Source organism: Sabethes cyaneus, chromosome 3 (genome assembly GCF_943734655.1).
Source record: "Sabethes cyaneus chromosome 3, idSabCyanKW18_F2, whole genome shotgun sequence".
Classification (NCBI taxonomy): domain Eukaryota; kingdom Metazoa; phylum Arthropoda; class Insecta; order Diptera; family Culicidae; genus Sabethes; species Sabethes cyaneus.
This window is the reverse complement of record NC_071355.1, coordinates 143,978,701-143,992,683: the sequence shown is the minus strand read 5'-3', so window position 1 is coordinate 143,992,683 and position 13,983 is coordinate 143,978,701. Positions and strand designations below refer to the sequence as shown.

The 13,983-nt window shown below is 40.7% G+C and overlaps 1 protein-coding gene across 2 annotated transcripts; it reads left to right on the top strand.

The window, feature by feature from the left end:
• The first annotated feature begins 3,944 nt into the window (after positions 1-3,944).
• On the top strand, positions 3,945-13,670 carry LOC128742592 (hepatoma-derived growth factor-related protein 2-like). 2 transcript variants are annotated; one of them, XM_053839003.1, is made up of 9 exons: positions 3,945-4,190; positions 4,263-4,318; positions 4,494-4,641; positions 11,605-11,673; positions 11,785-12,229; positions 12,302-12,439; positions 12,499-12,680; positions 12,780-12,906; positions 12,972-13,670. In XM_053839003.1, exons 1-9 carry the CDS (start codon positions 4,110-4,112, stop codon positions 13,097-13,099), a joined length of 1,374 nt encoding a protein of 457 aa, XP_053694978.1. In that variant the 5' UTR covers positions 3,945-4,109; the 3' UTR covers positions 13,100-13,670. The 2 variants fall into 2 exon arrangements, with proteins under 2 accessions (XP_053694978.1, XP_053694979.1); XM_053839004.1 differs by lacking the exon at positions 11,605-11,673.
• Positions 13,671-13,983: the final 313 nt, after the last annotated feature.

The window sequence follows — 13,983 nt, the reverse complement described above, 5'->3', positions numbered from 1 at the left end:
TGAGTAAAACAACTATCAATCTGTCAAATATGAAATGGTTCGCATTCTGAACTGATTTTAACCACTCGAGGAGAAATAACCTTCGAACTGTCAAATTTTAACTAAAAAGTTAAAAATTTCGTGAAATGGTTCACAGCCTTAGCACCCGAGTAAAAATATTTAATATGTATATCCCGCATTTTGCACCTTACTGGACACCGCAGTCTAAAAGTGCGACTGGCACAAAACGTGCGACAATGCGAATGCTGTGAGTGAGAAAGAGAAAGAGTGACAACTGCAATGTTGCTGTTTTGTTTTGTCATATACATTGGCATTAGAGAAAATAATCTGGATTAATCCAGGTACAGCTGCAAAGCACAATAAAATATTTCTAATATATTTGAAGTGATTAGCCCCGTGGGTAACACAGTACAGTGGACCCCCGTTCGTTTGAACGATTCCTCATGCAAACTAACGGGGTTACTTTTTAATTTGAATAACTGGTAATCCGAAATATGCTGAAACCTGTGTGAACTGGCCGCCCTGCTCTTTGTTATTGTTTTGGTGGTTTTTTTAGTTAGCAGTTGCAAGTACGAATATTGCATTTTCCGATCGGATTTCTATCGTAATCGTTAGGAAAACGAAATGTGAAACCGATTAAACGCGCTAGGTCAGTACAAACAAATCGTGTTTATGAGCATTGTCTGCATAAACAAATGATGTCATGTTGAGAATGATATTTGAACCATTTTTAATTTGCATGTCGTGCAAACCAGCGGGGTTCAAATTAAAAAGTGTTCAGATTAAAAATGGTCAAACGAACGGGGGCCCATGGTACAAATACTCAGTATTTCTAACTCAGACTATGCGTTAATTGTTTTTATGCCGTTTTCGTTTTTGTAGTGTAGCTACACCATTTGGTGCTATACATTTTTCGCTGGAGTGTAGCAACAGTGATGTGGTATGGGTAGGTTGATATTTTCCGTTCTGCACCAGCTACATTCTCTTTTTTTCTTATGTAGCTGGTGCAGAAAAAGCACCCCATCGACATCTCTATATCTAGCTGCAGTGAACGTCAGCGACAGCATGTCCGGGGCTCAGAATTTGACAGCGGGCCCAAATCAGACTGCTGGCAGTTGAATGAAACGCAGTGCTGACATGCTATCTCATTTTCGCACACACGAGATGTTGGTGGCGAAAACTAGAGTGACTATATACAGAGTGGCGACAACCTCAAAATTGGAATGATAATTATCTGTCAGTGTCATTCCAATCGAGCAGACGACCTATCCAACGCGTATGCAGGAAAGAGAAAGAAAAACCTTGGAAAACCGCATTGCATACATTAGGGATGACTTGTCGCCACTCTGTATATAGTCACTCTAGCGAAAACATGGTTGCCTGCCGATCGGGTGAGAAAAAGTGTAGCAATGGTGTAGCACAAAAATCGAAAACGAACAGTTTCGGTGCAAAACAGCTACACCAGTGTAGCATCGGTGTAGCTGCACCGCAAAAACGAAAACGATATAACCAAATTTTATTTACCTTTCACTCTTAAATTATTCTACCTGTAAATTGGTCGGATTTAGTTAAAGTACCCAAGTAACCAAAAGTTCGAATATTACTTGACAAGCGAACTCAAAAGTTCACAATTAGTTCATTTTCAGTTCCGTAAACCCTCCTTGCTGATTAGTAGTGTATATCAAGTGTACGTAGAACTAAATGTTTTAAGAAGTGCTGTAAGTACTTCATAGATACTTCAAAGCTTTTAGGATGCTACATGAAGTTTTGAAGTAACCTTAGTTGCTAACAAGTTCTGCTTGTATGCTTCTGGCCACGAAATGATTGTTATTATTTTTATGTTTACATTTTTAGTGATCAAACCAGCAAACATTTTCATTTCACTCCATCACTCAAATAAATTTAATCAGAGCACATGTCTTATCAGTAAATATAATAAATTAGAATGCAATGCTTTTCATTATTTTTCAACTATGCGCATATCAAAAACATAGCTGTAGGCTCGGGTGTAGGTAAATATTTCACTATTACTTGATTGCCTGACTCCGAACTTTAATGTTCTATAATTAACTCACGCTGCACAAAGCTGCTGAAAGTTCTAAAACGTACTTATACTCAAGAATAACTTATTGGCAAAGTTCACACCACTTGTATACGGCAAATATGACGCAGTGGATCGGGATAGGATTACAACGCGGAACGCCCGGGTTCAAACCCAACAGCAGGCGAATGCAACGAATATAGAAGTTAGGTAGCAGTATAAAAATAGAACATAGCAGTGCTGCTAAATATTAGCTTTTTCCTTATTTTTGACAGTTTATTTCGAAGCTGCTTAGTGTTCTATGCAGCGAACTCAAAACAACTTGAAAGTTCGGTTAATTACTTAAAAGTGAAGCTGCTTAACAAGTTATAGATCAATATACATAAAGCTGCTTAGCCCTCGTTAGACACCGTTATTCGAACTTTTGGTTACTTGGGTAAGGTTGAAACTACTCAAAATGCCCTTAAAGTGCACAAACTCAGATTTTGAGTAGTTTTTCAACCAAAAAATTGGTAGTAGGAACTTAAAATTGCGTTATTTGTCATGGAGAATAATTCAATTATCGGTAGCAAGTAGCCAAAATTGGTTGAAATTTTTACCCAAAGTTTGAGTTTGTACACTTTAAGGGCATTTTGAGTAGTTTCAACCTAGCTTTAACTAAATCCGACCTATTTACAGGTAGAATCATTTAAGAGTGTTGCTAACTTTGCCTTTTGACGTAGGACTACGTCTTACGGCAAGTTTTGAGGCAGGGTGTCATTCCAAAAAGTCGAAAAATGCGAGCGTCACGAAAAATGAAAGGTTTTGAGCGCTAATAGCTCAGCGGTTTTTCGATCGATTTTCAATATTCTTACGCCAATCGGTCGGAAAATCTTCTAAGAATTGACCCAAATGAAGAAAAGTATGGATTCTTGATGTTGAACTATTGAAGAATTCTCGCTTCATGATTGGCTAGAAGATTCTTTACGATGATCTAAACCTATTCCAATTTGATATCTGTGCTTGGGAAGTAAGCCAAAACAAGTGACGAAGTTTCCTCATTTCAACAAGATTTCTTAACACCGCGGTTCAACCTAGACCATTTTGATGTCCTTGCTTGGGAAGTACGCCAGAAAGAGTGACAAAGCCCCCTCGTGCCAACAGATTTCTTATGAACGCGAATAAACCTAGTCCAATCTGATGTCTGTGTTAGGAAAGTGTGCCAGAAAAAATGACACAAGTTCGTTGTCCCAACAGATCGCAAATTCTTTACTGCGAGACGATTAAACCTCGGCGAATTTGATATCTGTGTTGGAAAAATTTGCTACAGCTGTAGTGTTCGGTTATTATACGGCTCTGTATGAATACGCATGCTTGCCGTTTCATTAGAAGTGTAGTGAAAAGATGTGCTGTTGATAAAATAGGATTGAATTGGTAAAATCCTTTCAACGTGGAAACCATGGATAATTAAAACAATCTTTACTTTCAGTAAGGTAGCAGGAAAGTAATAGTTTGTGTTCTTGATTTTGTTAAATTGTTTTCAAATGCAACTGAACGTATGCAATGTTACTACTTTGATAAATGTTACATACAACGCATGTAGCATGTATATATGTTGCATATAGCTTGTATAAATGAAGAATCGAATGATTACAAGCATGAATACAGGCTACTATCACTACAAAGAGACTTACGTAGTCCTGCGTCACCTATATATGCGGTCGTGTCTTGTACACAACCCCTTTGATTTTTTTTCATCATTTTTACGTAGCACTGGGTACTTTTCAGGTAGAGTGTAAGTTTGGCCCTTTTCAATTATTGGTCTTGAAATGTATTGAAAATAAAGTTTGCACATCTGGCATCTCTGCGTTGCTGTAATATTTTAACGGTGTTAGTGCGCTGCAGACGAAAGCAAGCGAGGCGAGTGGCGATTCCAAATCTAAAGTAAAAGCGCTTCGGCCATCGGTATTCGATTCGTACAGCACAATTTTACATTATTTTTTCATCTTGAAAGATAGTTCCGTCGCCTCCGGTATAAACAGTGGTTCTCTTAGTTTATACACAGGTTTTGCAAAAACTTTTACGAGAAATGGTTGCCTCGAAAAAGTCTTTCAACGTTGGTGATTTGGTGTTTGCAAAAGTTAAAGGTTACCCGCCTTGGCCAGCGAAGGTATGTATAGCTCATTTTCACGCCGATGATGGCTTCCCTCCGTTTCTGACTACATTAAAAATTCAATTGCAGATTACTAAAATTGAGAAAAGCAAATACAATGTATACTTCTATGGCACTGGAGAGACGTAAGTTACAAGAATGAAAAGCTATTCAATATTTGGCAGTATTTTCGTCCAAAGTCTAACTGGCTTGGTGTTGTCTCGCAAGGAGAAGCAAGCAATCCAAAATCTAAAATGGACTCCCTACCCTGCGAGAACTCTAATAGGTGCACTAACTTTGTCTTACGTTTTGAATTTGCAGAGCTAACATCAAGTTGGAGGACTTGTTTGTATATCGCGACACGAAAGAAAAATATGCTACGGAAAAGATTATGAAACGGAAGGGCTTTAAGGAAGCCATCATTCAGATCGAGTCTGCGTTAAACGGCGAGGATCCCAGTCCTATTGCTGTAAGTCATTTTTATTGAATGTGCTATTTTTCTTAAATTTTCGCCCCCAGTGCTATGTACCTAAAGGGAATGCATAAATATTAAACATAACACAGCACAAGTGTTTCGAAAATCACTAATGATATAACAGAGGTTAAAAAGCAATTTATTGCATTTCAACCGTGAATATAGGGAGAGCATATGAGACTATTGCAGTCAGTTTCTGAAATTGTGATTAATTATTTCCCTGATCGTTGTTCCCACAACTGTTATCAGAAACTGGAAAGGGTTAGCAACGAATAGCTAAATCCAATATGACCCGGATTCCATTGAAATCACGTATTAAATGTCATACGCCATGCATTGGTGTAGCTAGGAAATTTCTCTGGAGGGGGCCTAGGGGGTGCCTTCCAAAAAAAATTTCATTATAATCCTGTTACGCCGGCTGTCATCGATAGTACAGGGTTTTGTAGGTAATTATTAGGTAAACTTCATGGGGTCCGCGCAACTACGGACCATCCAACAGATGTTGCAAAATATCAAGAGTACAACGTGCTCACAGTTCACATTGCATCACATCCATCACGTTTCTATTACTTTCAAAGCAGCAAATGATACAGTCGATCGAGATCAGCTATCGCAGATAATGTACGAAAACGGTTTTCAGGAATCAGGATAAACTAACGCAACTGATCAGAGCTGTGCAGAGTCTAAATTACAGCAACAAAGAATCGCCCAAATCTTGATTGTTTAGCCAACTGAATACGACTGGCTGTGTTTAACAGTCAGGTCTTTGAACGAGGTCGGAATTTAGATGACACCTATGATTACCGACACGACGATGCACTGAACTTTTCAGACAGTTCGTCGCATCGGTACCGCTGACGAGATGGTATATAGCGCGAGGCATTTTCTGATGCTGGGATAAGCGATATTCTGTACCACGGGCATTCAACCCCCACAAGAGCTACATTGGATTGAGTGATGTGTTTCGTGCGCATCTCGGGGACAATTTCGAGTGCCTTTGATACGTGGCGAAAGTTGAAAAAAGATGACGGCGTATCTTGCATTCTATTGAATGAACTCGTGTATTTGAAATCGCTGGTGACCGCAGACAATAACACTAGGAAGCAGGAAATTGGGCCTACTTTGCCCTTCACAAAACGCTACGATCCAGAAGCATACGCCGCAGTACGAAAAACAGTAGTTCTTTATGGACTTGAAGCCTTGACACTGTTCACGGAAGACATACACGCTCTTGTCATGTTCGAAGTGTTGCGGACGATATTTGGCGAACTGAAACTGAAAGCGGAGAGTGGCGAAGACGTATGAATTACAAGCTACAGGCATTTTTGGAGAGAATTTCGGCATCATCTGGCGAAAGTCAGTAGACTACGGTGGACCGGACACATCACATCATAAGGCTGACGGACGACAGTGTGTCTAAAACAGTTATCTTTAACAACTGCATCGCACCAGGAACAGGAGGGCTCAATGTGCAAGATGGCTCGACCTGGTCGAAAGTAATTTGCGACTTCTGAGACGACTAGAAAATGGACGATGATTGTCCCAAGATCGAGTTAAATGGAGACGACTGCTTGAAACAGCCTGGCCGGAGTGGCTACTACCCAAACCAAGACCCAAGACATTCCGTTGCTGCAACCTATGAAATATGAATAACTAAAATCAGTCAAGTAGGTTTTTGTAACTTAATATGGCTACGTGTACTACTCGGGTAGGCTGCTGACAGCTATTAACGACAACAACTACGCGTTTGCGATGCCTAATGAAAAAAATACATTTACGCAGTGGGAACATATACACTGAATTTTTTCCGGTTTTTAAATTCCAATGGGGAAAATTTCTAGAGGGGGTGCCAGATCAGACCTGGTCAATTTGAGGAGACCGGAAGGACCTAGTAAATTTTTGTGGATTGCATGTTTGTGGTGCACTTACTTCAGATGCCTTGTAGGTGCGATAGTGTATTCACAGTACAATTGAACCCCAATACGACAGTTGGCTATGACGACTTCGCTTTATCTGCCCATTTTTTATCCATTTGTCAGCATTTATGGCGAAGGGATAAAGTTGTTTCGCATCTTTCATAACCTCATCTTGCATTAATGGCAAAGCAAGCCAGCTGCAGTTGTTGGTATCATGGATGCACCTACCCAACCCTCAACGGCATTCGTGCCACTGCTGCCGGCGTTCTTAAGTCGCTCTGGTCTTACGTGTGGGTGTGGGGAACGGGGCTACCAAAACATTCTTCACGGCAAGTACATATTTGCTCCTTCATTTATTGGCCCGTACCATGCTTTTAATACTACGCAACTTGATGGTCCATTATCAGTCTCTATCGAGCGAAACCTTGCTAAAGATACACCGACTGTTGAACTTCGGATATACTACCAGAATGTTCGTGGACTTCAGACGACTTGTTTCAGATGGCCACCGAGTGTGACTACGACGTTGTTGTATTGACCGAAATCTGGGTGGACAGTTGTGTTAACTCCGTGCAGCCCTTTGGTAATCATTTTACCGTCTACCGTTGCGATGGAGATCATCGCAGCAGGACTATACTGATTCGACCCCAATTGCAATTTGTGATACACTTGAGCACTGCCGGTGGAAGCATAACTATTCTATGTTACATTTTGTCATTTTCGACATTTTGTTGTCTAACGTTATAATTATATATATTTTTTATAATATGAATAGAAAACATGGTGTTTATACTAGAAAAACTCCAAAAAATTTGAAGCCAATTTGTCCCACTGGAAAAATGGACGCATATTTGTTTCGCTGCATATAACTTTTCAAATAAAATGGTTTCAAGTTGTATATAAAATTTAGTGAAATTTTTCAACATTATCTCAAAGAGGGATGAATAATAACATGAAAACTAAGTAATTTTAGAAAAATCAGTTTTCCAACTTTGAGTGCGATTTTCTCATTTTCGTGTTTTTTAACATGGGACAGATATGCTTCCGGCGGAAGAGCAGCTATGGGATGAAATTTCAGCCGCTTCAGCAGCATTAGCTTAGGTGCCATCTACCTACCACCCGACCGTTCCGATTTTACCGCAATTGAAAATCATAATAATTTAATTGGCTCCATTGTTACACGCTTAGACCTAGACGGTAGTGACGGTAGAGTTCTGGAATCCAATATATCTGCAGTATGTTCCACGCTGCTGGATGAGTTCAGTTTACGCAACTTAATGCAAATTAATTATGTAACTAACCACAACGGTCTCCTGCTCGATTCGGCATTCGTTAATGACGCAGCTTTATGTTGAAGTATTTGAAGCGAGTGAACTACTGCTACCCATCGACTGTAACTACCCAGTGCTTGAGAGCATTTACGTCGGTCTAATAGGTACAATTCGTGGATATCTTAGACGTTCTGAGTTCGGCCATTTCTTAAACTGACTAGCATTTTCTGGAGTCCACCTCGCCTGGTAATGATGCCCTGGAATACTTCAACTCAGCTATTAACTCTGTAATCGCTCGTTTTGTTCCGTACCGACGACCAGCTAATAAGAAAGCGCTCCTCGGCTCTTCGAAAATACTAAAATATCCCATGACTCGCTACTTGCTATTGCCTCATTGCACCTTGAATACCACTGGAAGTAGTACATTGCCACGGTCATTCGTCTCCATCACTCGCAATGCCCTCAAACTCAAACGTCAACTGCAATGTCCAATTTCTAAAGAGCACTTCAATCGTAGAAGCAGTATCTACCGAAAATATAACCGACACATCTACAAGCAGTATATCTTCCAAATGCATTTTGGTTATTTTGGTCGTTCATAAATACCAAACGTACAAAAGCGGGGTTGCCATGTTCCTTGGTGATAGTCATGGCTAGTTCGCTAACTAAAAAGTGCACTCTGTTGAAAAGTTTTAACGTACATTCCATAACACTACTACCTCGAGTGCTGAATTTGATAGTGTTCTATGCAATTTAGCTAGTAATGTTATCAATTTCAACCTAGCTGAAATAACGAATCGTCATGTGGAAACTGCAATCAATAAACTAAAATCCTTTTCTGCTGGTCCCGATTTGATTCCATCGTGTGTGCTGAAAAGGTATGCTGCTGTATTCATCCGTCTGTTATGCCTATTATTTAATCTATCACTCCGGCAATACGTGTTTTCCATCAATTGGTAGCTTTCCGCTATGTTTCCAGTATCGATAAAAAGTTGATAAACGCGATGTGAGAAATACAGAGACATTACATAAACGTTATGCGCGTTCGAAATTTTTGATGAGGTATTAATAAGCTGCAAACACTACATCTCGTCAGAGCAACACGGGTTCTATCCTAAGCGTTCGACAAACACTAACTTGGAAGACTAAGTTCCTCAACGTGCTTGCTGAACATCAGTGCTGGTGCTCAAATTGATGTGGTATACACCGATCTGAAAGCGGCTTTTGACCGAATCGATCACGAAATAATTATTCTTTTAGCAAAACTTGAAAACCTATGAATCTCACCTGCTCTTGTCGAATGGTTCCGCCCTTCGTGTGAAAATCGAATTGCCACTTTCAGCACGGCTGACGAATATCTCAGGAGTACCGCATTAGGGGCACTTCTCTTTAAGTTGTTCATCAATGGTATATCGCTGCTACTTCCGGATTATTGCCGAAAGCTCTATACAGATGACGAAAAAATATTCAAAGTCGTTCGAAATAGCCTGGATTGCGGTGAGGTTCAGCAGCTCGATAATCGGCAAAGCAGGCGAATTGACTAGAAGTTCGTGCCCTGTGTGTTGATATCCGCTCGGTCCATAACACCTTGTAGCAATAACAGGCATGATAGACCATCACCTTGACGAAGCCCTCTGTGTGATTCGAATAAACTTGACAGTCCACACGAAATCCGAACACTGCACTGTTGCTGTGTGAAGATGTTCTCGTCCATGATTTTTCATAGCTCTTTTGGGAACTCTGTATTGGCGGCCCTTTTGGAAAATCTGCCGCAATGTAAATATTTGATCCGTTGTTGACCGTCCTTCAACGAAGCCGGCTTGATGAATTCCCATAAATCTGTTCGCAATTGGTGATAGATGGCGGAAAATGATTTGGGACAGCACTTTATAGGTGGGATTGAAAACGGTGATCGCCCGATAGTTCGCACAGTCCAATTTATCGTCTTTCTTGCACTCCTCCGGAAGCTGATACGGAGCATCCCAAATTCTAACAATTATCTGGTGCGTACAACTGGTCAGCTTTTCTGGTCCCATTTTAGTAAACTTCGTTTCGATGCCATCTTTCCCAGCCGATTTATTATTCTTTAGCTGCGTGCTGGCCTCCTTAACTTTGCCTATCGTTGGGGCTGGCACCTCTTCCCCGTTGGTTGCATCATCTAAATCGCTTTCCCCGGCGCAGTAGTTCTCCGCCTGTTCGCCATTCAGGTTTATTTGTTTATTTGTTAAAAAAAGTCGACAGATTTCTTGATCCTAATAACTAATGAAAACTACCAGCAAATGTTCTGAAGCGGGATTTCAGGGGCAGCACGTTGCAGCTGACGCCAAAATCAAAACAGGTTACGAAACGATCGGAGCGCAAAGCGAATGAACCTCCGCTATACTGTCTCAATCCGAGTGACGCCGTTTTGGTAATACAGGCTCCATATGGGTGCGCGTTATTCGAGATTGAAACGTACTAACGCACAGTAGAGCGATTTCAAGCAGTTTTTATCAGTGAAGTTTTTGACGATACGCACGATGAATCCCAAATTCCTGCAGGCCTTGTCGACAACGAAAGAAACGTAATGTTTGAAGGTCAGTTTGGATTTGAGTAGGTCCCCGAGATTTTTGACGCAATGTACACGTCGTAAAGGTATGCTTGATAGTCGGTATTCGAAGATTATCGGATTCAACTTTCTCGAGAACGTAATCACTTCGCATTTATCAGGGTTCAATATAAGACGATTGTTTTTTACACCATTCAGCAAATATCGACAGCTGCTCCTGGAGTGCGGGAGTATCTGGTGAGTCATTGACTTTTGGCTGGCGGGACTGACGGATTATCCTAAAAGGGCTGTAATGTGAGTAATTGAGGGATGCAAGGAAATTCTCAGGGCTGTCCGCAAGGTGCAGGTCAGACGTTGAAGTTGAACTCTTGATCGTCAACTGCGGTTGAGGGTCATTTAGAAAGTCAAGGCTGATCTAAGCATTACGGATTGTGCTTTTGCGGAAAAACTGAATGCTGACCACTGTACTGTACGGCGAATCCGTCTCGGTATGCATGTGTCTGACTGACGCGATGCATGAAATTTGATGAATAAGCTTCAGAAAAGGCCAATTTCAGCCAAATCCAGAGGTTGATTTCTTCACGCTCTAGTTCGCGGTAATCAGCGTTTCCCGGGTATGTGCCGGGAAAATCATCCAAATCCGGAACAGTTCCGCATAACCCGGGACGTCTGGTCAGCCTAAGCTATCCGCTACACTGCTAATGGTTGTTTTGATGATGTTCCATCAGTCCTCGAGAGGGGCTTCGTCCAGCTTGTCTTCTTCCGGAAGCTTAGGTTCGAATGAGTATACATAACTTGCGGCGACGTCTGGTTGCTTCAGCCGCGCGAGATTTAACCGAGGCTGGCGTCGGTATCGCATATTGTTCACAACGGAGCGGTTTGGACGTCTCCTTACCATCACTAGATAGTGGTTCGAGTCAACGTTAGCGCTACGACAGGATCTCACGTCAATGATGTCCGAGAAGTGCCGACAGTCGATCAAAACGTGGTCGATTTGTGATTCTGTTCAATTGCGCGTCCAAAAATCTATGCAATAATGCGAAGCGTCATTGCAGGGGGATTGATGAATCCGTACAATCCTTCGGGAAATTTAATGTGTGGTCGGGAAGAGCAATTAATCTAAATTTGGTTGAAGCCGTGGGCATGATGGATAAATGAGAATCTGAATGTTATTTTTGTTACAAGCAGAATGCAAAGTAAGCAGTTCTAAAACTATTTACAGCTCACTGGGCAACCTACGTCATCTTCAGTTAGTGAAATAAAAGCGGAAGATATCTTCAACGCGACCGAGGCAAGTAAAGCAAAAAGTGCCGTATAACCAATCTCAACTGATAGTTTTGCGGAATAGAAGCAGGACTAAACACGACAATTCAATAATTCCCAATTCCCTTGTTATTTTCAGACCACTTTTAATGCGTCTCGCATCTCAGCGAATTCGACCGTTGTTGATAATAAAACTGAAAAGGATGATAGTCCAAATGGCGAAGAATCCCTTAAAAATGCCAGCTCCGGTAGTAAGAAACAAATCAAGAAATCAGCATTAGCGGCATCCACCGCCACAGCTGATGATAGCGATCATTTCTGCGAAGCGTCTACCACACCTAAGAAAAGTGGTTCCGCACCAGTGGTTGAAGAGAAAGTTGGCAAAGAAATCCTTACTAGTCCTGCTAAAGATCAACCGGAAGTTGTGAGTCGTAGCGGTCGCAAAATTAAACCGAAGCGATTTTTAGATGGCGAAGATGAAGAAGCAGCTGCTGCACCACCGGCGAAGAAAAAAGCACTGCCATCAAGAGAGAAGCCGAACACTCCACCCGCTGCTGTTCCTTCGAAGAAGGCTAATCCATTCGGTAAGGATGTAAAAGAGTTTAATAGTACCTACCTGTAATATGTTTTGACACTTTGCGGATATTCTTTTTCAGATAAAATCGAAAGCGAACGTGTCTATTTTCTCAAACTTGAGCGCGAGTTGGTGGAATTAAACTTGGAAATTAAGTCCTGCGTTGGGTTGGCGAAAGCTGATCCTGAGAAGTGTGTCAGTTTAATGGAAAGATATCAGAGTATGTACTTAACTATTCTTATCTAACTTTGTTCACTGAAAGTACAACTTTTGTTACAGAATTGAAAGTTACTCCAACGATGCTGAAAAAGAATCCAAACTGCGTAGAAACAATGAAACGGCTTAGAAAATATGTTGGAAATGCTAAGGCATGGAATATGGCTGACGAAGAACGAATCAAGTTTGACTTTCAAGCTCAACAGATCCGATCCAAGGCAGAACAGATTTACAATCAATTTAAGGTACGATCCAGTCAAAAGTGGGGAATAATGAACCCAAATTCCGTTAGAAAATCGTTCAAACTATTTAAAATATCTGATGTAACTAATCTTTTATTACAGACAATGTTTCCGGTCCCCGAGGGTACTGTCCCGTTTTGGGAAGCTTTCTGTGAAGAAGTGAGCAAATTCGAAGAGGCTGCCAAGCATCTAAGCCAAGAGGAACTGTTCTTGCTCGTCGATGAAGCAGGTTTTTAGTCCCGTTAAATGATGATGGTCATTTGACTGGAAAATGAAGTTTTCCATTTTTTCCAGATCTTAAAAGCAACACCACAGATGAGGAGAAGAAGAATGGCAACAACACCGATGAAACGATGGACGATGAGGATCAGAACACGGACACCAGGAGTTTATCATTGAAAACATCCAATGATAGTACGTAAATCGCAACGGTTAAAGGCTAAATCAATGCGACACTATATAAACTACGTTCATATAGTTTAGTAGGTTCTAGGAAAATACTCGAAACGAGAGTATTGGATTAGTTTATGCAAACAAACAATTGTAAAAGTAGGTTTAAATTGCTTTTAAATCTGATGGAGATACATTGTTTTTTTTTCTTGTTTTACTTAAACATGAAGCCTGAAAGCTTTGCAATTAGCTCATTTTGCTTGAAATAGACCTCATTTTTTCAAAAGTTTCATCGTAATTAAAACAATACTTGATATTAATTTAAATATCAGTCAGAAATTTTTAGCCTTCAGAATTAGTTGCGACTGCAGTTCATATTGCGAACTACGAATGTGGATTCAAGATGCAACCGCAAATGAATTGATGATTAATACAGTATAACTTTTATTGTGTACATGAAAAAACAAGATAATTTAATAAAGCTAGCATTAGTTAATTTTGTCATTTTTAGTTGGCGCCTTCAGATAGCAAAGTAAAGTCTTGATGCTATGTTGCGACGAAATTTGGCCTGCCAATAAAATTGTCCGTGTCACTCGGCTCGCAGAATAAAGCCCACAAACTCCAGTTGAACCTGAGTTACTTATAGCGTTTTTGATTTTGCTTAGATCCAACCTAGGTTCGCCCTAGTTCCAATCGAACGGTTGTCAAAACGTTTGTTTTTTCACTCGGGTTGAACTTTTTAGACGTCAGGTTCGCTTTGGTTTTTTTTTCACAGTTTCAACCCCGCTGTAAGCAATACACTGACAACCCGAAAATATTTGTTTATTCAGTGGTCAAGTTGGAACTAACCCAGGTTCAAGAATCGCAAATTGTACTCTCACCTAAAACTTTTAGGTGAGGTGACAGTGAGAATAGG

Bases quoted from the DNA above. Each gene is read 5' to 3' on its own strand.
- LOC128742592 (XM_053839003.1), top strand. From the start codon at position 4,110: ATGGTTGCCTCGAAAAAGTCTTTCAACGTTGGTGATTTGGTGTTTGCA. The intron at 12,230-12,301 runs GTAAGGATGTAA...ATTCTTTTTCAG, and splicing joins GAAGAAGGCTAATCCATTCG to ATAAAATCGAAAGCGAACGT. The intron at 12,907-12,971 runs GTTTTTAGTCCC...CATTTTTTCCAG, and splicing joins CTTGCTCGTCGATGAAGCAG to ATCTTAAAAGCAACACCACA.